This window comes from Cervus elaphus, chromosome 16, assembly GCF_910594005.1.
Source record: "Cervus elaphus chromosome 16, mCerEla1.1, whole genome shotgun sequence".
Taxonomy (NCBI): Eukaryota; Metazoa; Chordata; class Mammalia; order Artiodactyla; family Cervidae; genus Cervus; species Cervus elaphus.
The window spans coordinates 9,089,353-9,112,952 of NC_057830.1; the positions used below are offsets into that span (position 1 = coordinate 9,089,353).

General features: G+C 53.7%; 1 protein-coding gene across 7 annotated transcripts in view; it reads right to left on the reverse strand.

Moving 5' to 3' along the window:
* Positions 1–23,600, reverse strand: part of COL27A1 (collagen type XXVII alpha 1 chain) — a 150,262-nt gene that overhangs the window by 116,581 nt on the left and 10,081 nt on the right. For all 7 annotated transcript variants that reach the window (XR_006334568.1, XM_043870590.1, XM_043870591.1 and 4 more), the window contains exons 3-5: positions 18,590–20,289; positions 10,358–10,411; positions 6,153–6,206 (exon numbers count right to left, since the gene is read on the reverse strand). Coding sequence is in view for 6 of the 7 variants with exons in the window: in XM_043870590.1 (XP_043726525.1) it covers positions 6,153–6,206; positions 10,358–10,411; positions 18,590–20,289 (1,808 nt within the window). In the remaining variant the exon portion in view is untranslated. The remainder of the gene's footprint in view (positions 1–6,152; positions 6,207–10,357; positions 10,412–18,589; positions 20,290–23,600) is intronic.

Below are 23,600 nucleotides of genomic sequence, written 5' to 3' on the forward strand. Positions count from 1 at the left end.
GAGTGCCTGTCTAGAAATTCAGGAGAACTAAGTAAAATACTGTTAGAACTAATAAAATAATTCAGTAAAGGGCATGGTTGTAAAATAAACACCAAAAGTACAAATATACAAAGTCAATAGTTCTTTTTCAATAGCCAAAAGCCAGCTAGAAAATATAATGGGGAAAATATTCCATTCATAACAGCAACAAAAATATGAAATTTCTAAGAACAAACTTAGTAAGAAATATGCCAGGTTTATGCAATAAAAACTATAAAGGTTTATTATGAGACATTTAAAAAACTCAACCAAATGGGAAGATACGGCATGGTTTTAGATGGATAAAGTTAATATTTTAAAGATGGTAGTTATTCACAAATAAACACATTTAACACAATTCCAAGAAAAACCCCAAGAGAGGTTTTTTTTTAATGAAATTATTAAGATGGGCATAAAGTTCATCTGACAGATTAAATAGCCAGAACATTTTTTATAAGTGGAGGAGGGAGACACACAGTATAAAGATAATAACTGTCATAAAATAGTATTTTACTAGCCTAAAAATATACAAACATAGCAATGAAACATATTTGAATGGCCTAAAATAGACCCTGGTCTATCATATAATAGTGGAGGAAAAGATATTTAATAAATGATCAACTACTGTGGGGAAAATAAAGCTATACCCATACCTACTTCCACAAAGATTAATTCCAGATGGTTTAAAATTTTGACTACAAATGAAATTATAAAATGGAATATTAGTGAATACCTCTCTGGTCCTAGAATGGGAAAGAAATGTCTAAGTACAAAAGTAAAGAATCATACATTTTACATATGGTAGTGTTAGTGGCTCAGTCGTGTCTGACTCTTTGTGACCCCATGGACTGTAGCCTGCTAGGCTCCTCTGTCCATGGAATTCTCCAGGTAAGAATACTGGAGTAGGTTGCTATCCCCTTCTCCAGAGGATCTTCCCGACCCAGGCATCAAACCCCAGCCCACCGCAGTGCAGGCAGATTCTTTACCTCGGCCACCAGGGAAGCCCCTACTTATGATAGAGCTCTCTCCAAATTAGGGCTTTCCTGAAGGCTCAGATTCTGACATACTCTAAGTTACTAATAAACGTCCGTTATTGTTGATTCAAAAAAAATAGGCAACACTCTCATTTGTGAAAATCATCATGAATACTCTCAACAGGCAAATAATAAACTCAAAAATAATTTGTAAGATAGATGAAGCCTTAATAAACCTTCATATATAAACACAAATGATGTTTACAAATAAAAAAGACAACATCCTAACCCCTAAAATAAACAAACTCATAAATGGTGAAATGCAAATAGAAAGCAAATGTAAGAAAATTATTCATAGATGATCAGTGCAGTGTATTGGAAGCAATAATGAATTATCTTTTACAAACATCCTCTTCTAATACTAGCAGTGGCATAGATTGGTTCAGTCTTTCCACAAGGCAATTGTTAATAAAATAACAGCTAAACACTATATGGCACTTAGGTACAAGCATATTTTAAATTATTCATATATATGTAGCATGCATGTATATATATGTATATACATGTGTGTATATATATATAATATATATATATACATATATAGCTTAATCTACAGAGCTAAAGGGCTATGAAGCTAATGGATTCGCTAAAACTATGTGCTTTGGAGTCAGACAGCAGAGGATTCAAATTTTGTCCCTGATACTTATCAGAGATAGGCTAGTTACTTAGATATTTTGGCCCTTAGTTTTCTCATCTGTAAAATGGGGGTAATAACATCCACCCTGCAAAGTATGTCAGGTTCTTGGCCAGTCCTGGACGCATAGGCTGTTTAAAATGCAATTAGTGCCTATCGCTGGGCAGGGCCAGATCAGGAAGCCTGCTATCTTCTTGATACTTTCTAGACTTTTCCACATTTTCCTTAAAGAGTATGTCCTACTTCAGTCACTGGAGAAAGGGAAAGGGGAGGCTGGGGTCTGAGGCCCAAGACTCCTATAAGGAGTCACTCGGATCACTAAGCATGGCCCCTCTTGCCCACCTATCCTCCCCAGATGCCCAAGGGCTCACAGTAATCCTGAGTAATTCACTGCAAACCAAGCAGGCCAGAGGAGGGAAGGGGCAGCCGGCTGCCAGGGAGAAAGGGGCCAGATGCCTCATCACCCAGCACAGGCATAGTCAGAGCCCCGCCCACCTCGGACCCAGAGCTTCTCACCTGACCGGGGCCCTGCATCCCATCTGATCTCACCTGGCCCAGAATCAGCATCACCACAGCCACAGCTCCAGGCCTCCCCGCTGGCCACCCTTCAACTTGATGGCCATGGACTTGATGGCCACGGACCCGGCTTCCGCAACTGCCTAAGTGACCTTTGCAAAACGATACATCTGATCGTGTCCTGCCTGCTGCAAACCTCACACCTTCCCACTGCTCTTTGTATGAAGTCTAAAAGTCTTAGCACACCCAGCAGGCCTGCTGCCCTCCCCAACCTCCTCCCACCCCTTGGCCTGGTGGCCTGCTGCCCTTCAGACTTGATTCAACCTTCCCACCCTCCAGGAAGGCAGGCCTTACCTCACAGACCAGATCAATTGCCATTCTGTGGGGTCTCTGAGCACCCAGTGCCTCTCATGTGGAGCCCTCTGCATGGTGTGTTCATCTTGCTTCCACAAGATCAGGAACCGTCCCTGTCTGTGCCCCCTTGTACACTGGGCGCCTTGCACACAGCTGACCACCGCCACAGGCCAGCACTGCTCTTAACTCAGTTATATCTCATGACAACCGGGGATGCCGGGAGGACAGCTACTATTGTTGTCCCATTTTCCAGATGAGCAAACTAAGGCATGCGAAATTCAGATAATTTGCTCAGAGTCACAGAACTAGAAGGTATTACTAACAGACCTGGGATGTGAACTTCCACCATCTGGCTCCAGAGTCCGTGCTCTTAACCACCATGCTCTCCTGCATGACAAGGGTGGTTGCTAGACACATAACTCAACACTTGGCCTCCAAGGTCAGCTAATGCCATCCACCCAGGGTTCTGGCTTCTCTGCTTCAGTCTCAAAGTCCTTGATCTTGACTCTGTGGGAACTGACAAACCCTCTTCTTGATGGGTTTGAACGTGGAACGTATGGGTATGTGGTACATGAGGAAAGCCTTGGCTCTGGAGGAGGCAGAAGGGACTGAAGCCTGGCTCTGGCCTGAACCATCTGTAGAGCCCTGATAAGTGTCTTCCAGCCAGAAAACCCAAGGACCTGAAATTCAGTCCTGCCACTGCTGGTCACTGCAAGTGACCCCAGCAAGTCACGGGCCCTTTGGGTCTCTGCTCCCCTGACCTCAAGAGCAATGAAGTTCCTCACTTTGCTCTGTCTCCCCTTCTTGATTCCTCAATCCACCAGTCTCTCCCATCCTTAGTCTGGCAGGGGGATCTTTAACCCACAAGGCCATAAGCTCCCAAGGGCTCAATAAATACGGTACAGGAGTGAGCCCACTGTGACCCATGCAGACGACGGGCGGGTTCCCTGCCACTGTGCAGGCCCTGCCTGTTGGGCTGATTTTTCCATCAACGGCGCACAGAAAATGCTCGACAATCGTTTGCCCACTGAAGGGAAATGAACGGATGGGTGGTCCCAGAGGTAGCTCTAGAAGCCAACACTGTTCAGAAAAGGAGGAGCCAGCACCGGGCCTGGAGGGAGCCAGCCCTACAGTCCCACCAGGTCACCACCCAGACCCAGAAAGGATCTGGTAAACAGCAAGGACCCTCTCCCCAGAATCACACCCGTTCCTGCAGATCCACAACATTCTCTTCCAATCTCAGGAATTCTGTCCCGGAAGCGCCTCTCTTTAACCCCATCCTGGCCAAACCACAGAAGAACACCAGCCCAGGGCCAAAGTCCAGCAGCCTGGGGCCTTCAGTTCAACTGAACTGCCCCGATCCACTTGGGCTCACCTCTTAGATACGCAGTCAAGCTTCCAGGAAAAGGGCGTGACTTTTCCCCTGGGCATTTTAATGGAAGTTCTACTGGGAGAAAACTCCCATTCCAGTGTATTTTCTGGAACCCACTCCCTTATTTGTTTATACAGAAGCAAGCTGGAAACCAGTCCAGGAGGCCCTGAGTCACAGGTTCCGGCTCCATATAGCTGCAGGAGGGCTCACCTGCCAGGTCTGAGCCTCCCTCACCACACTCAGAACAGCTCCTCAAAATGGCAGGAAAGGCAGCTGGTAGGTCCTCCTCCTGCCTCCCTACATCTGTTGGCAGGATGAGGGGTGGGCTGCAGGCCAGACTGGGGCCGGTGTGGACCGGGGAGAAGCTGATGGAGCATCTGCTACCACAGAAGCAGGGGGTCAAGTCTGGGAGTGGTGGGGGAGTGGGGGGAGGACCAAACAGTCCCAGAGCAGGCCAAGAAAGGCGTATTCTTGAGCAAGCCTGGCAATCAAAACAGTGGCTAATCCTCAGCATCTTGATCTACCCAGGCCTGGGAGACCAGAAGCCTCTGCAAAGCAGAAGTTTCCCAAGGAGAATTTGGACCCTCTGCTTGACTCATGGGGGCAAGGTCCCACTGCCATTTCCTAGGCAGGGTCTTCATCTGCCTAGTTTTCCCATCTGTAAATGGGTGCAGTAACTCTACCATCTCATTAGGTCTTTGTGGAGATCAAATGAGGCTACGTGAAGTGCACGCAGAGTGTCTAGCACAGAGTAAGGGTTCAATATACAGTGCTTGGCATCATCGGTGTCTGCCTTGTTAAAACCCAGAGCACCTCCAGGCAGCTGCTGGCCCAAGGCCTCTGGGCACACTTTCCAAGAAAGGACCCCAGCCCAGCCCTGGCGGAAGTTACATACCCACAGGGGCGGAGGCGAGCGCCCCCACCGCTCCGTGCCAGGGCTCTGCACACTGGTACCCGACCGTCATACACCCAGGGCTGCCTGTGTACATCTGGCCCAGAAAGAGCTCCAGGAGTCAGAACTAGCTTATGGAGGATGCTCAGCCCTCAATCACAGCATGCGCTGGGGCCACGCGGCTAACGGTTTTCCGCAAGCTGCAAGACCTTTGTAATGGGTTAGCAAAGGACCCTGAGCCTAGGCCAACCAAAGCCCAGGGATGCGCTTCACCTGGTTACCCCACAGCTGACAGCCAGGCAGACCCTCTGCCCTTCCCAGCCTGCCCCGCGCTCTTCTTGGCACAGTTGCTGTGCTCTCGGCTCCCCTGGCCCCCTCCTCCTGTTTCTCCAGCCATCACTTGAGGCTACTCCTTATAACCTTAATATTGCTGGCCCCGTACTCATCCTGGGGCTTCTCACTCCACGCACCGCCCTGGACAGCTCCGGTCTCTCCCGGCGCCCCAGAGCTGGAGTCCCCATGGTCATCACAGCACCAGTCAGCTGGGTTTCTGGTCTCCTCTGCAGCCCAGAGGTGGCATCTCTGTGCGGGCCACCCCCTAGGGCTCCATCTCCAGCTCAGAGCTCCCCTGAGCTTCAGAATGTCCACGCATCATCTCCGCCTGGCTGGGCTACAGATTCCCAAAGGCAACATTCCTTCCTCCAGTTCCCTGGTTTGGCCACTGAGGCTAAAGAGAGAATCCCCGTCTCTCTCCTCTTGTCCATCACTGAGTCCTCTCAACCTCACCTCCACGTCACTGAGGCACCCATTCCCTTCCTCCCGCACCCCACGCTGGCCTGTATCACCCCAGGTCTCCCTGCCTCTGGTTCCCAGCCCCCCAGCCCACCTTCCACACGGCATCCAGGGAATTTTCTCAAACATGACCTTTCCATATCCCTCCCCAGCTCAAAAAATGACCTGCTTCCCCAGGGTGTGTCCTATGACCCAGTAACACACTGAGGCTGGACCTCCAAGGCCCTCCCCTGTTTAGCAGCAGATGACCTTTCTTCCCACCTGCTTTGAGGGCCCTAGGTTCCAGACACCCTTTTCCGCCCAGCTCCTCCCCACCGGTTGCTAAACTCCTAACTCCTCGCTGTGTCTCCAGCCCAGTCCGGGGCCTGGCACGTGGGAGGCCTTCAGGGAGTGCTGGTGGCCTAGACATGGATCCTCCATGGAGACTCTGAGGTCCTCCTGCCAGGAGCCCCTAAGAAAAGAAGCTTCCCCCAATGCAGGGCCCTTAACCCCAGCATCCACCCCATGGCAGTATCTCCAGACCCCACAACATATACTCACTTTGGCTCCAGGGGGGCCAGGGAGGCCTGGATTTCCATAAGGCCCAGGAGGACCCTGAAAGGGAAAAGAGAAAAAGAGATGAGGGGAAAAGAGAAGCATCCCACTTCCTAAAGCAAGGCCTGGCACTTCCGCCCGCCCACTGGGTCTTCTCCGATAGCTGAGTCTCAGCAGTCTGGCCACGGCAGCTGCTTGCAGAAAGGCTCTCATGATGCCTGGCCCTGTGCTCAGCTCTTTCTGTACATCACCTCATTTTACCTTTTTAACCCACACGATAGGTGCTACCATGATTCCCATTTTCAAGATGAGGAAGCTGCCATCCAGAGAGTTTTACAACTTTCCCAGGTCACCCGGCTGCTAAGGGACAAACCTCAGATGTGCAGCTTCCAAGCACAAGCCCTTGAATTGGATCACCTCTGCATACTCTCTGCACCTGGCCCCACCAGCCTCTCCCACACTTGCTTCCTTCGACTCAGAGCACACTCAGCGATTGCCCTGCCCCACGCCTGGTACTTCCTACTCACATCACCTATGCCATGCTGTTCCATCATCTGGAATGCCTTTCCCATCCATCCCCTCCAGATGAATCCCAGCCCATCCTTCAAGACCTGGCTTTAATGCCACTTCCTCCAGGGAACCTTCTGGGACTCCTCCTGCTTAAGGGAAACTTTCTACCCTTCAGACTCCAACTGGACTCTGCATGAGCCTCTGGAGCTGCACGCGCAGTCACGGGAGCACTCGGCCACCTCCGAACAAGGGTGCGTCTCTTCTACGGCCACCACGGTAGTCAGAGCTCTCTCCCTTAGATTCCTACATGTTCTGAGCTTACAGAGTCCCTCGGGGACCATGAAACAGCTGGGAAGACTAAACCCAGAGAGTCAAAGGGTCTTGGCCAAGGTCACACAGCAGAGTGGTGGCCAAACAAGGGCTGGAACCCAGTTTGTTGGCTTCAAGTCCAAGGCTTATTCGTGGCACTAGATTTTCCCAGGCCATATTTGAATGTCCCTTATAACAGCTGGGGCCTTATGTCCACTTTCTCTGCAAAGGCCCTGGGCTAGCATCCTGCAGCCCAGTAATATAAACAGAATCCTAACAGTTGACTACTTTCCGAGAGTCTTTGTCCAATAGGAATAATCTGAGGCACTAAGGGTGGAGACAGGCACCTCAAGGGGTGCCCCCTACCACAACAGCCTCCAGACACACTGCCCTCCTCTGTGGCCCCTCTTGACTCATCTGGCTATGTATGAATTCGCTTCCTTCCTCTCGCTTCAAGGCCAACTTCCCAGCTGCAGCCCATCACACTCCGCCCGAGGCACCTCCCTCTTCCTTCATGCCTGAGCTGGGACCCTCCCCTTCTCCATCCATGTCAAGGAGGAACCGAGTTCAGAAGCTCACTCAGCCTAGGGGATTTATAACGGTGTCATGGGTAACCTCCAAAATAATCAGCCCTCCAGCCCCTTCCTGATATTTCACCAAAGGCTGTATCCTGTCAACTAGATGCAACCTGGTCCCAGCTCTGAGTCTCCCCTCTCCCCAGACTCAGTCTCCCCATCAATTTCATGAATTATGGGAAACTCATGGTCTCTAAGGAATCTGGAAGACCTCAGAGCTTCACCCCAGTCTGGGCTCCTGGGTTCTAAGCTCAAAGCTCAGCCCCAATTGGGAAAAGGTTAGATGAAGGATGTTTGAGGAGGGGACCCTCACATCCAGTACCCCAGAGCGAGATGAGGGGTGTGGTAGATAAGGTCAGGAATGACTACTTCTCCCCAGTCGTGCCCCCAGCTGTCCACAGATGGAGGGTTAGAGCACCCGGCTACCCCCTCAGGGAGGTGGGGGCTTCCTGCTTTCCCGCCCCCACCTTCATTCCCCTCTCCAGCCACTCACTGCCTTGCAGAGAAACGAACCGCATAGTTGACTGGGAGCCAAGCAGACCGATTCTACAAACGCTGCAGCCCAGAAAGCTGAGTGGAGGGAGGCCGAGGGATTCCCCCGGTTGGGCCAGGGGAGTCTGTGGAGGTGGAGAGGGCCAAGCCACGAAGCCTTGGGCAACCTCAGGTAAGGCCCCGACCCCTCCCCGAGCCCCAGAGCCACCACCATCTGTACAGAGGAACTGGGATTGCTTAGTCCCAGCAATGTATTATCTTTGGAATTTTACGATCTATGGAATTTCCAGTCTAGAAACAGGGTGATGGGCTCCAGGGAGCGGGGGGAGTCCTCCAAGAGCCTGAGAGGGATGTCAAGAGAGTCATTCCCTCACTTGTGGAACTTCAGAGCTAGAAGGAATCTTGGCTGAAAATGCCTTACCAAGATCCTAAGTTTGATAAATGCAGAAACTGAACCTCACAATAGGGAAAGGACTTGCCTAAGGTCACACAGCTTCCGGGGCCGGGGAGGGGGGGGGGGGGCGGGAAACACTCTTTTTCTCTTTTCTTTTGTATTGGGGGATAGCCAAGTAACAAACAATGTTGTGACAGGTACCAGTGGACAGTAAAAGAACTTAACCATACATGTACATGCATCCATTCTCTCACGGGAAATGTTCTTGACTCCTAGACTAGAACCCGTCAGCAACCATATGCCCAGCACATTCTGACGCAGGGGACTTTGCTAGGCATCAGGTAAGAAAGAATAGTCAATAGGACCTGTCTCTGGCCCAGAGGGGCTCAGCTAAGTAGAAGGGAAAACCAGCACAACGGGAAGTTTAAGGTCATGGGCTCTGGAGTCAGACTGTCCAGGTTCAATCTGGGCTTTGGCGTTTACTCCATGCTTGGCTTTAGTCAAAGTAACTGCATCGTTCTGTGCCTCAGTTTCCTCACCTGTAAAATGGGATAATGCTGGAACTTATTTATCAGGAAGGCTAGAAAGCTGGGAGGGGATCCTGCATATGCCACTCAGGTGACAGGGTTCAATGGTCAATGTGAGCTTTCTACCGAGGAATCCATGCAGTTAACTGCCACAGGAGCTCCAAAAAGGAGGTGATCATCAGAAAAGGAGGGAGCATTTGATCTGAGCCACGGATGGAGGAGGAGTTTGCAAAGGAGGACACGTTGGGTCAGGAGGACGGTCCTGCAGAAGCTGGGGGCTCAGAAGGTGTTTAGAGACGCAGGCAGACTGCCAGCACCTGGGATGCTAGGTCCTGGGGCCACGTCCTGGTCCCAGGCAACAAGGTCCCTTGGCCAGCAATGTCCATGTGTCCCCAGCTCTGGGCAAGCGCTCCATGGAGACTCCAAAGTCAGGAGGAAATGCCACTTCAGACAGCAGATTCCAGAGTCCTGGGCCCAGGGAGCACAGGGCCAGGTCTGGAGGGAACTAGGGCTCGAGTAATTGCATAACCAGAACCATCCGCTGGGCTCAGCGCTAAAAATATGCCCCAGGCAGCTATCTCTGCCAGGGCCTCGCCAGGCACCCAGCGTGGGAAAGGCTGATTCAGCCTGGGCATAGATGCCAGGCGCCGTGGGTCTGAGCCCCCTTGGGAAAAGGAGAGATTTCTCTTCAAGAGGACCCTCAAGAGTCCCCGTATCATATAGTTAGGAGCTGGGTTCCAGTCCTGGCTCTTCCATTTCTGAGTTATTCGGTTTTCTCATCCCTAAATGAGAGTGATCATACTGGCCCATGGGGGTCTTGGAAGGAGAGGGGATCAAGTAAGGCAGCATTAAGTGACATGCCAGCCATAACAGACCAGAGCTATTAATATTTTCCACTCCGAGGTTCGGGCTAGCTCCTATCAGCCACCAAAACCCTGCCAAGCCATCCTTCAGACTCTGGTTGAACCCCTCAGCATGGGGAGCTCGCCCCATCCCTGGCATGGCCCATCTGGTTGCCTCTGTCAGCATCCCTACCCCAGCTTGGCCCAGCAGAGATGGGAAGATGGATGCAAGGGTCATGCTCTTCCAAGTCAGCTTTTTCCCCAGCTGAACACCAAAGCCCATCAGCTGAGGGGATGTGATCTGCAGAAACCCCTACTCTACTCCAGGCTGCCAAAGGTGATACCCACAATGGACAGCTGAGACCCTGAAAGAGGTTCTCACTGTCCCATGCCTCGTCTGGACACCCAGTGACCCCTAAAAACCCCACGTCCGCTCCAATGGACAACGTGGAAAAGGGATGCCAGACAGCATGAGGACACACAGCGAAGCTGGGACTCCAGGGGCAAAGGGATACAGGACATTGAAACAACCAGAACTCAAGCACGATGTGTGATCACTTACCCGAGGACCCCGTGCGCCAGGAGGTCCAGGAAGCCCAGGCAGTCCAGGGGGACCCTGAATAAAAAGCAGGAAGATAGCATCAGTGCCTCGTGGCAGAATAGAATGGGATCAGGTAGTCATTCAACAAACTTATGCAGAGCTCTGGGCATGAAGACCCCAGAGCTGAGAAGAGAGGTCCCTTGAGGTCCTAACCTGAGGAATTCTGCTCTTTGGGGCTTTCCGGTCTTGGCAGCTGCTGTTTCTTGGTCTCTGAAGCTCTCATCTTTTATTACATAGCTAATTCAGGGCATCGCCTCCTCCAGGAAGCCTTCTTTGATCCCTCCCCCAAATTGGGCCAAGTCCCCTCTTTACCTCTGCCTTAAAGGCCACTGTATTTTATTCGGGGAATTGTCTGCTTAGAAGCCCGCTCTCCCACTAGACCATGGTCTCCTCAAAGGAATTAATGGGATATGAGTCATCTCTCTCTCCCCAAGCCTCAGCCAAATGTTTGAGAAACTAAAACAGCAAAAGACCTCAGAGTTCAGCCAACTTCTCTGCAGAGCCTGAGCAGAGAAGGGACCTGTCCAAGGTCACACCGGCATCTCTGAGTCACACACAGAGAGTCAGTGTCACTAAAGGGTGTACGCCAAGGCTTTCAGGTTCGAATCCCAGTGCTGCCACCTACCAGCTGGGTTTGGGCAGGTTCCATAACCAGCCTGTGCCTATAAAATGGGGCAATAATACCCATCTCATCAGATTACTGCAAAGATGATATGAGATGGCAAACATATAACACGGTGCCTAGTATGCAATCGTCGCTCAAACGTCCCATCTAGTCCAGGGGTCATAGCCGGGTTCAGCCTCCATCATCACCCTCCAAGAACTTGCATCACCTCCTTCACTTGGTCTGGGCCCCACCTCCACCCTCTCCCCTCTCGTCTTCCTCCACACAGCGAGGTTCACCTTCCCAAGGCATCTCCCGGCTCAACAACACTCCCCATTTCCCCCATAAGACAGGCCTAATCCTGCCACACGGCATTCGGGCAGCACCTGTCTGTTCTCAGTTCTCTTCCTTCCCATAGGAAGCGAGGCACCCGAGCAGACTTGCAGAGCCGCAGGCTGACCTTCATGCAAATGCTGGTCTCACTATTTACTAGCTGGGGACTTGGCACAGAGCCTGCGGCCTGAGTCTCCGCGGCTGTCCTACACCACAGCTCCTGTCCTGTCTACATCAGAGGGGAAAAGGAGGATTAACCGAGTGCCTGATGTAAAGAACTGAACACAGAACTTTCAACGGAAGCCAGGCTTTCGAGGATGTGTGAGGCCTGGGGAATTCATTTGTTTCAAATAACCATCAATGAGATTCCAGGTTTCCTGCCCAGAGTTAGAATCGGTGTTGAAAACCCAGTAAGATTTGGCTGGTAATTAATCCAGATCTCACACTGGGCAGCCTCGGCTCACAGCTCTGGTCTGTGAACGCCACGTGCTTGCTCGTCCATGAAAAAAACATCAGAAGAGAGAGCCAGACAGGCAGATATGGGTACCACCGAGGCCCCTGGGTCACTGGAAAGAGCCCCAGCTGGAGGGAGGGGGGCTGCTGCGTGACCTCAGGCAAGTCCTGGGCACCTCAAGCCTCCAGGTACCTCTGGCCAAGCTGGCAGCCGGCAGCGTTCCTTCCGTCCAGAGCCCAGGGGTTGGGTAGACAGTTTCTAGTCTTCTATCTACCATTGCAGGTTTGAGAATCAAGGCCAGCCTACTCTGCTTCTCCCTGAGGAGCAGTAGAATACAGTATCAGACAGGGCCCTGGGTGCACACTGTGCACCCCCGCTTACTAGCTGTGTGGCTTTGGCCGAGTTCTTTCCAGTTTCCAAGGCTTCACTCCTTCACTGTAAAATGAGGCGGTAAGAGCACCTCGCTGACAGATAATCTATAAAAAGTGCTAATCCTGGTGCCTGGCACACAGTTCATGCCCAGAAAGTTAGTGCTGTTTCTGTTAAGCAAGCTGCTGGAAACTCCCCAACTCAAAACATCAAGCCACCACCTTCCTCAGCATCTGTTTTGGGGGAGAGCAAAAGATCTCCCTTCCTAGAAGGCCCTTCCTCGGCCCGCCTCTTCCGAATGACCCAGAATCAAAGGGAAATGCGGGGGTCTGAGGCCAAGCATTCCCGTAGGTGTCATTCTCATGACCAAGCCCTTTTCACGGGTGAGAAAGCAGAGAGAGACTCCGAGAGGTAGAGTGATTTACTCTAGGCCACACAGCTCAGAGAAGCTGGGTTTGACTTATTCTATCCTGGGGAGCATCCACACAATCTTGGCCAGGTGCGTTGTGACTAGGTGTGCAAACCTGGGCCAGTCCCCTCTCTATAGGTATCTGTGAAATGAACATCCCAGAACCTCCCCGACACTGGGCATCTCCTGAATTTCTGGGTGGTGATGATTTCCTCTTCTAGGTTATTCGGCGGGAGAGAAAAGGTGAAATCATGCCCAGCTCCTAGAGAAGGGGGCCACGGCCCAGCAGAGTGAAGGCTGGGGTAGGGCTCCAGGGAGGGACAGTCTCTGCGGGGTGTAGCTCCCTGGTGGACCCTGGGAGGGCCGTCACTGCAGAGGCCTGGACACACCCTCTTGGCACGCTTCCTGCCCCAGAAACGGGGGCATCCAGCCTGGAGTCTGACCTCATCCGCAACATCTGCAGAGCAGACTTAAGTGCCAGTCAGGACCCATGGCCCGGCCTGGTGAGGTGAGTTCACAGCTGCACTCCTTGACACGGCAGCCCAGCTGCCCAGTCGCGTGCGTTCCCAGGTCCGACCCTCCCACACTCAGCGAGGCTGGATGCCCCCTGCCCCTCTCGCTTGATCCGAGACCCTGCCTGCTCCCCATGCAGTGGAAAAATGCTGCCATTTCTTTCCAAGGCCTGAAGCCTGAGCGAGTGACTCTGGGATGATTCACGAGGCCGGGGTGGGATTTTTCCACTCCACGCTGCAAACAACGGGGCCTCTGAGAGGGCCTGGAGCTGAGGGGGAGGGGCGCGGGGGCCGCAGGCCTGTCTGGGGGAGGTGGGCTCACGCAAACAGCACCATAGAAACAACAAGCAGCCGTTCTGGGCTTTCCCCAAGGGTCCCGGCCCCCGACAGCCAGGCCTCGGGGAACCCCATCCCACGGAACAAGTCCATCCTTGTGTCCAGCGACAAGAGCCCGCCTGCCAAGCTTTGCAGAAGGAAGTAAGTCCTGGCTGGCCTGGCCCCTGGCAGCAAGCAAGAGAGGTTTCGCAGGCCTGGGACCTGGGAGACCCAAGTCCAGTCCTGACCGTGCTGCTAACATCTGGGTGACCCTAAGCAATGACCTTTCATTCTCAGGGCTCTGCTCGGTGCCTGGTAGCTAGGTGGCAGGAGGCAGGGGATCTCAAAAGGCTCCTCCATCGCTATCTGAGCTCAAGATTATTCCCAAGGTTAGTCCACAGGGTCATGAGCTCTCTCCAGTCTCTGTCCTAGGGAAGAGAATACTCAGACAGGGCTTCTCAGTGAGGCCTTGAACAAATTACTTCATCTCCTTGTGCCTCCTGGCCTCAGTTTGCCCTGCTGTAAAATGGGATTACAATAGCCACATATATATATATATATATATATTTTTTTTTTTTCCAAGATAATGTTTATGTGTGCCGGGAATTCTCCGTTCGCTCTCCAAATCCATTCTGTGTCCTGGGAAGCCCCCATCTACAGGCTGCACCCCCAGGCTTCTGGCTGAGTCTGGTCAACGGGCGGGCCCAGCAAGAAACTGCAGAGCAGGAGAGGGTGGGTGGGGCATTTCTCTCCCTTCTCCCTCCTTGCTGTATTTGGCTCCAGCTCCTGTCGGAGACCCCGGCTCACATTTTAACGCCCTGGCTCGTGGCAACACCTTCCCCTCCTCTTGCACCTTCAGGTGGGACCCCATGCGCCTCTCCAGCGCCTGTTGATTCCCTTGCCGGTGCCCGCGCCTCTGTAAACAGTCTCTTCCTTAAACTCCCCTCGGTTACACTGTTCCCTGCCTGGGCCACAGGACACAGCGTGCCAACTGCTCCACACACAGCCTGGCACGCAGCAGGAGCTCAAAGAGGAGACACCAAAGATGGAGCCAACACCCCTCCATTCTCCTGTGTTCTAGATGATGCCAGGACAAGGGGTAAACGACTCACGATCTAGTTCTTATTCCTAACCGCCAACAGCAGGAAGGCCCTCCTGTGCCGGAAGCTCTTGGTTCTCAGGGGGACAGTGCCCCTGCCTCAGCCATCAGCGCATCCCTAACCAGACTCTAATGTTGGAGGCAGACAACCCACCCAGCCCTGGAAAAGCAGGTGGTGCCATACCCTCTTTTTACAGAGGTAAAAACTGAGATTCAAAGAGGTCAAGTGACTTGCCAAAGGTCACACAGCACCTAGCACCCAGAAGGCACTCATTCAACATCTGTTGAAAGAAGGAAAAGATGGCTGGATAAGGCAACGGTTCAAACTCAGGTCATTCCAAATCCAAATTCTATGTGCTTTTGCACTCCATGCGCCCTTCTTACCCCACCGGCAACAGAGATCTGTGTAACTTCAAAGAGCCTGGCCTGCGTGTCAGGACGACCTGTTTTTCGTAAGGATCAAATTCCTTCATTCATCTTCTAGATAGTCATGGAGTATCTGCTGCAGGCCAGGCGCTCAGCCGGGTCTCCCCGAGGTGACGCTTGGAAAAAGTGCAAGGGCGTGCAAATGCCAGCGGCCTGAGCGTGAATAAATAAGGCCTTGACTCGCCTCCTCCTGGGCGTGGGGCTTCTGTGCGGCTTCTGTGCAGCCTCTGTGAACCGCAGCCTCCCCGCCCCTACTCACCCGGGGCCAAGCTCAGCTTTTCCATGCTCCCCCCGCCCCCCCCCCCCCCCGCCGCTCCCGGGGCTCCCACAGAGTTCCCTCTCGAAGTGGCTACAACTCCTGGCCAGCCTGGGCCAGAGCTGTGTCTCAGTCTCTGCCAGTCTCTCCCGTGCCCCTTGAGATCCACGCGGAACAGGTCAGATACAGCCTTGAAAACCCTCTCTGGGGCTTTCCTAGTGGCTCAGTGGTAAAGAATCCTGCCTGCCGATGCAAGAGACACAGGTTTGATCCCTGGCCCAGGAAGATCCCACATATAGTGGAGCAGCTAAGCCCATGTCCCACAACTACTGAGCCTGTGCTCTAGAGCCCGAGAGCCACAACTGCTAAAGCCCGTGTACCCGAGCCCAAGCTCCGCAACAAGAGAAGCCACTGCAATAAGCCCCCAGGCACAACTAGAGAAAAGCCCGTGCAGCACTGAAGACCCAGCGCAGCCAAAAATAAATAACAAATAAAAATTATTTTTTTTAGAAAAGGAAAGAAAACCTTCTCAGGCTCTGAAAGGACCTGCAGTGAATTCTAAGAAAGGAATTCTCCCAAAGCCGGTCACAGAGGAGAGACAGCCTCAGGGAGCGGAAAGAAGTTCCCTATATCACCCAACAAATCTAGAACTCCCAGGTGGCCCTGGAGAGCCCTCAACTCGCTTCCTCACAGGAGGTGGGAGCTATTATCCTCTTACATTCTGCAGAAACTGAAGCCTAGTGTGGGTCAGGGCTGCAGAGCTAGTAAGGAGTGGAACCAGGATTTAAACCCAGACTGGTGCGTACCCAGACTGTAGACAATTAAATCTCATGCCCGGGTACTGCAGCTTCCGCTCTGCTGGGGTTACATCCCGAATACATATGAGGGTTCTGGGTGGGGACAAGGGAGAACAGAAGGAACACTTGTCAGAATCAGTTCTGTCTCTGTTGCTCAAAGACGCCACTTCGATTAATAATTTCTGCTATCCGGTGAAATATAAATGATCAGCTTGCCACAGCAGACTGGACAAAGCTTCTAGAAGTTTCTTGGTTCCTACTGGAGTAAGATGAGTTTCCGAGCTGGGGGGCGGGCAGGATGAGGGGATTGCACAGGACGTCAGGCAGGATGGCACCCAGACAGAATGATGTCTTCCCTCTTGCCCTCATCTGCTCTGGGCTGGAGGAGCAGGAAGAGCCATGGTCCCCGCAGAAATTGCATCCCAATTCCTCCTGCAAGATCATTCCGGGTGCCCTTGGCCAAGGCTTTTGTCTCCCCAGCCCTAGTCCTCTCCTTCATAGAGCAGGGGTCAGGGCACACATCCTACCCTCTAGACCAGTTTCTACAAGGTCCTAAAGGAAGATGCTCCATGTTTGGAAATTACTCATGAATGTGCCAGGTATAGAAACAGAAGATGTTCTAGACACTGAACACTTCACTTGAGATCAAGGACAAGGCCTCCCTCTCTCAAGCCCCCGGCCTCTAAGCCCTGAGTCCTAGCGTCTCAGAGAGGACACTTAGGGGGTGGATTGGAATGTGCTGATCTTGGGGTCTGGAGCTGCGGCGTAAACTTCAGCTCAGCCTCCGACATGCTGTGTGGCTTTGGAGTGAATCCTGGCCCTTTCTGGACCCAGTCTCTAGGCTCCCCACCTGCACAATGGCGAGGGTGAATTGAATGATCCCTAAGCACCCATCCACTGAATAGGTCAACTCCAGCACCTTCTTTGATCAGGGTGGGAGGAGTTCAAGACCAGTTCGGGCAGGAGGCCTCACCTCCTGCTGACCCGCATCATTAAACTCCAGGAGGAAAGTCCGCAGCTCAGGCAGCCAAGCAGCCCCGAGGCAGAGTCTACACCCTGGGAACCTGCTCCTGCTCCAGCTCTGCAGGCTCAGCCATGGTCTCTCTTGCTCTGCATCACACACAGCCCTGGGGGACAGGGCTGGCCCCCTCCACTGGGCGGCGTGGAGACCCTACACTTCACCCTCCTCTGTCAGAGGGGGACAATGCACCCCCTTTCAACCTCGCAGCCAGCCCCTGTGAGGGAAGCTGAGCTGTCCCAGGCCAAAGGTACCCGGTGCCTGAGCAGGACCGGGTAGCCTGGAGGGGGAGAAGCCTGCTTCCCTCGGCTCCCCGCTCCCTACCCTGCCAATTTCAGAATGCGGGACCTGAGCAGAATGTTGACATAATTGCAAAGCAATGCATACAATTTCCATAAGTTCTACAATATGGTTATAATAAAAACGGGCTCTCAGTCCCCTTGGAGACAGACTGAATAAATATTATTCCTCATGATTATTAAAACTCATTAAGTGTGTTTGTAAGGCCTGGGAATTCCCAGCATCTGCCAGTGCCTCCACATTGCGGGGAGCCTAACCCCAAGCCCGGGGCCTGGCGGGAGACTCGGCCCCGGGAAGGAGGAACCCACACGGTGGTCACCTCCAAGGCAGGAGAACAGAGTGGAGGCCAAGCTTTCTGGAAATGCCATCTCATCAATTCCCCCGCCCCCCCCCCCCCCCCCCCCCGCCCCGGAGGAATTGGCCTCCAGCTGCAGAAAGGTCGTTGCCCCTGGAGACAGTCCCAGGAACCCTGGAGGCATCAACCCCAAGACGTCTCCTGCACGTGGAATGTTCTTTCTTTCTTCCTTGATTGTTCACGCTCACCCTGACCCTTTTTACCCCAAACTCCTCTACCAGGGCCCACAAATCAAATGGCTACAGGAGCCGGGCAGGTAAAAGAAACAAGATGAAAGGACTGGGTTGGAAGACCAATCAAGAGCTGTGTGGATGAGCACAGACAGGAGCGGGCTGCAACCTGGCCACAACCCACGGGCCACTGCCTCTCTCCCTCTTCCAAGAAAAGCTGGTCACCCCGTCTTTTATAAGAAATCTCTCACATTCAAAAAATATTAATCACTTATTAAATATTTTTTAAACAATGTTGCATGTGCCAAACAAAACATATTCAGGACTACTCATGGACAACCTTCGCCTGAAACTTGTGGACAAGCCAGGGGACGGGAGGAGCTCTGGTCCAGGAGTCAGAGAGGTGGCCTTTGGGGACTGCAGGACCACGGGCCAGTCAGTTCGTGGTTTTCCTTCAGCCACTCAACCTTTATGGTTATGTTAGCGCACAGTCACCTGGGGCTTGGGCCAACCAAAGCCCAGAGGTGCTCTTACCTGGAGGGGGCCACCAGACCCAAGTTCATCCCAGGGGACCACAGATCTGAGGCAGGATGTGCAATTCATGAATATGGGAGAGACGGAGGCATGGGGGGGGGGGCTGGGTTCAGGTCAAGGCTCTGCCCGTAACCAGCTCTTCGCTCTAGTTTCTCCTCCTCTGCCCTGATCAAGAGCAACCGCCCCACCGCCCCTATCAGTCACTCAAGCTCCAAGCAGCACGCACACCCACCCAGTCTTACCGGCAAACCACAGTCTCCCTTGGGTCCCGGAGGTCCGATCAGCAGCAGGAAAGGTGTGGGTCCCACCAGGTGGAAGAACGAATAGCCAGTACTCATGGGCTGGGGGCTGGAGGACAGGAATCGCGCTGGGGCCGGGGAGCTCTGCTGCCTGGCCCGGGGCTGCCTGGGGCTGGACTCCCTTGTCGGATCGTTCAGCGGGACATCTCGGGCTGCCTTCCCGGATCTGAGCGGGACGGGCTTCCGGGGTCTGGCTTTCTTTGTGGCTTCTGATCCAGTGGGTTTCTTGCTTCCAGTGGAGGCTGAACCAGGAGCGAGGGTGGGAGGCATCGCTGTGGCCAGTGGCCGAGCGGTCCTGGGAGGGCTAGGACTGGGGACAGGTGATGAGGGTGGGACTGTGGGTGGGGGAGGTCTGTGTGTGCTGGTGCGGGCAGGAGCCGGCTCACTGGCACGACTACTCATCTTGGCCTCAGCCTGGACCACTGGGGGCAAAGGCTTTTGAGAGGAGCCAGCAGCTGGAGGTAGGGGCCGGGCACTGGGTGGCGGGAGTCTGGGCATGCCGGAGTTCCTCTGGATCGGCTTCGCTGTGGAATGGGAGACTTTGGCAGAAATGGGCTGGGAAGTAGGTGGCACCAGCTTCTTGGTGGGTGGGGCTGGCTTTGTGAAGGCAGGCAGAGCTGTCTTCTGGGTGGGGCGGGGGCTTCTGACCGGGGTAATTGAAGGAGAAAGGGCTGATGAGAAAGGTGTGGCAGGGTGACTCTTGGGGGTCTTGGTGGCTGTGTTCTTCTGCAATGGCTGGACAGATCTGGGGGAGCTGGTGGGAGGGACCGGGGACACGGGAGGAGGCCCTTCACTGGCTGATAGCTTGGCGGAGGGCAGGGGGGTCCAGGCTGGATGGGATGGGATGGGCTGCGGCGGGCCTGTGGTGCTAGTCCTCGTGGGCTTGATGGGCACGGTCACCCCAGGCCCCCTGCCTGCCGGCCGTGACCCCAGGGCTGGCATGGCAGTGGTCAGGTTCTCCAGGCCCAGCCAGGCGGGGTCGCTCTGGAAGGTGAGGGGTGTGCCAGAGTCTCGGGGGAAGAAGGGTCCCAGCTGAGGCCGGTAGGTGTCAGCCTGTCCACACTGCTTTCTCAGGTGGGTACAGTAATTATGAGCGACCTGCGCCACGGGGTAGATACTGAACTGGCACAGGGCCCCCTCGAACTGGACCGCCTGTGGGCTCATCTTCCCAAAGAGGAACAAGCCGTCAGGGTCGAGCGCTGGGTCCCTGTGGAAAGGCAGCGAGATGGGCACCCGGCGCTGCCCGCAGGCCGTCACCAGGGTGACCGCGCGGCCGCGGAGCTCCAGGGCCAGGTGGTGCCAGCGCCCGTCGTGGACGTCGAGGTCAAAGGCCACGGAGCGCCGGGGCCCCAGGTGGACCACAGTCTTGCCGGGGAGGAACTGCAGGCCCAGCTGCAGCTTGCGCTTCCGGCTGCGGACGGCGAAGAGGAAGGCATGGTTCACCCGATGGGAGCAGAGGCTGAGCACCAGCGCCAGCTCCGTGCCCAGGGCGGCAGGGATGATGGCGGCCGTGGGAGCCTGGAGCCGGGCCCGCTGCGTGAAGATGAAGCCCGTCTGGAACGGGATGACCCCCGGGGGCGGGGGGCTCCGGCCGCCCGCCGCCTTCGTCCAGCTGAGGCCCAGCCGCTGGAGGACGTCCACATCTGGAGAGGGAGGGCAGGACAGGACAGAGGGCACGGTCAGGGCCTGCTTCCGGCCACAGCGACAGTGAGGACAGCCCACCCACTGCTGCCTGCTGCCCCACGGCTGACTGACAGGGCAGAGCTGGAACCAGCCCCTTGCTGGGCCATGTGATCTGTGTGTATACAGACCGTCCTTCACTCCCAATGCAGTTACAGCCCCATACGGCAAATGTCAGCTGAAAACATCCTAAGTCAAAGATGCACTTAATACACCTAACCTAGTGAGCATCACAGCTTAGCCTAGCCTACCTTAAACTCAGAACACTTATCGTTAGGCTAAATCAGCTCACACGAAGCCTGAAAGTGAAAGTTGCCCAGTCGTGTCCAACTCTTTGTGACCCCCATGGACTATACAGTCCGTGGAATTCTCCAGGCCAGAATACTGGAGTGGATAGCCTTTCCCTTCTCCAGGGGATCTTCCCAACCCAGGGATCGAACCCAGGTCTCTGGCATTGCGGGCGGATTCTCTACCAGCTGAGCCACAAGGGAAGTCCAAGAATACTGGAGTGGGTAACTTATCCCTTCTCCAGCGATCTTCCCGATCCAGGAATTGAACCAGGGTCTCCTGCATTGCAGGCGGATTCTCTACCAACTGAGCTATCAGGGAAGCCTCCATACAAAGCCTATTTTACAACAAAGTGCTGAATATCTCATATTGAATGCTATACTAAAATCGCCGACTCGATGGACATGAGTTTGAGTAAATTCCAGGAGTTGGTGATAGACAGGGAGGCCTGGCGTGCTGCGATTCATGGGGTCGCAAAGAGTCGGACACAATGGAGTGACTGAACTGAACTGAACTGATACTAAAAACAGGGCTTCTCTGGTAGCTCAGATGGTAAAGAATCCGCCTGCAATGCAGAAGACCCAGGTTTGACCCCTGGGTCAGGAAGATCCCCTGGAGATGGGAAAGGCAACCCACTCTAGCATTCTTGCCTGGAGAATTTCTTGGACAGAAGAGCCTGGTGGGCTATAGTCCATGTGGTCGCAAAGAGTCAGACACGACTGAGCACCTGTCTCACACACACATACTAAAACCGAGAAACAATGATTGTGCTGGTTCAGATGGTTTGAGTGTGTGGGTTGTCTCCCTTTGTGATCCCACGGTCAGCTGGGAGCTGTGGCTGCTGCTGCCCAGTGTCACAGAGACAATCGTACTGCATATCGCTAGCCCAGGAGAAGATCAAAAAGATCAAAATCAAACACTCCAAGTACAGTTTCACTTTTTGCACCGTCATTAAGTGGAAAAATCATAAATCGAACCATTGTCAAGTTAAGGACCGTCTGTAAGTGGCTAAAAACACAGACGCTGAAGCCAAGCTTCCTGAGTTCAAATCCCAGCTCTACCACTCATTAGGGTTGTGATGTCAGTGCCTCAGTTTTCCCATCTTTTAAATGGGATAATAGGAGTACCAAAACTCAGAAGGACGTGGTGAAGATTAAATGAGCTAATGCCCCTGGGGGGGGTGGGGAAGTGGCCTGGCACAAAATAAGCACGTTTGAAGGATAGCTATTAATATGAAAAATAATGATAATCACCAAATGCTAGAGCTAAGAGTATTAGAGACTGCCCAATGTGGCGTTTTCCCCTTTCTCTGCCTGAAAAGCCATCTCCTCCAGGAAGCAGTCCCATAAGTGAGGGACCAACAGGAATGTTGGTGTCACCAGAGCTTGGTAAGGATGTCCAGGGGACTGGACTAGTTTGACCATCTTCAGGAACCCTAGTCTGCTAGAGCAGACTACTGGGGGAGCCACTGTCTACACGGAAGGCAGAGGACATTTCCAGTGACCCCCCCCTCTTCCCTGTGTGGCTTTGGAGAGAGCAGAGGAAGTAATCAAGGCATTCTTGTAACCTCTGTCCTCTGGCAAAGTGTTTGGACATCTGACCGTGGTCTGGCCAGGTCACATCCGCCTGGTAATTACACTGGCAAGAGTTTGCCAGAGCAAAAGGAGGGTTTCCAGGGTGTTTATGGAAAGGTTTCCTGACCTTGCCTCTCGTCGGGTCATTCGACCTCCTTCAGTCAGCTGAGCTGCCAGCGCCTGCAGAAGCCTGCTCGGGAGCCCCATCTCAGCAGGAACGAACAGGCTCCATCTGGAACTGGGCTCTGGGAAGGGTCCAAAGGCCCCCTCCCCTGAGCTCCGCATCCTGACCCCTGAATGTGGAAAGCTCTCTCCCTCATCACCTAGAGTAAGGGGTGTGTGCTGGGCTGAATGCAGCCGGCTCGCAGACCCTAGGCTGACTGCTGTGAGATAGATGGACAGAGAGACAAATGGGCTGGGAGAACCTCAGAACCTGGGCACTGGCAACATTGAAGCATAATGGCTCCATGGCAGGCTCTGCAAACAGAAGGCTGGACTTTAGAGCCGGACAAGACCACCTGCAGGTCTGGACTCTGAGCCTCCATTCCCCCCACTATAAGATGAGGCTACGAAGAGTGCTGACGTCACCAGGGCCCCGGGAGATGATAAGGCGGTCTTCCTCTCGATCCTCACCCACACCTGCACTCTGTGCCTCTGATCACGTTTCTTCCTGCACTCCCCCCACCTCCCATTGCCAGGCCAGTTTCCCTGCCTGTGAGACAAGGGAAACCCGACCTGGAGGTGGCCGCAGAGTCCTAAGAACATTCTGAAAACTGTAGCTGCAGGCTGCTGTTTCAGGTTGTGGCTTGAAGGCTCTTATTCCTCTCTAGGACCCAAGGGCCTTCGCTTCACTTCAAACTCCTCCTTTCTCCCACCTCTGTCTGTCCCCAGGTCCTAAGCTAAAATAAGCCACCATTTAAGGATTCTCTGAGTAGCAGCATCTTTTATACACTTAATCACGGAAAGCCGCTTACTACCATAAAACGCTTCTCACTATAAACAGCTTAAAAGGGAGGAGCTCCTTTTTAAAACCACCTCTCCTCTCTCCGCATCCCACCTCACCAGGGATCGAAAGGCTCCCAGCCCTGCAGACCTCACTCTGCACCCTACCACTTACAGCCCCTTGCGCTTGCCCCGAGAAGATGACAACCGGCCAGGCCAGGGGGCACCGAGGAGGTTCCCCTTATCACCCTCTCCAGGTGGGCTTTAAAGCTGAAACCATGCAGTCTCCAGGCCTCCCCCGCACACTCGCTGTAGTTCAGGGGCCAAGTCCTCCCAACTCAGCTACCTGGAGCTGGCTGAGCTGGTCACCGCTGAGCCTCCAGGGGTCTCTGACCACTGCGGACTCCATGGAGATACAGAAGGGCCACTCTTGCCCCAGCTTTACAGGTGAATATATAATCAACAATAAG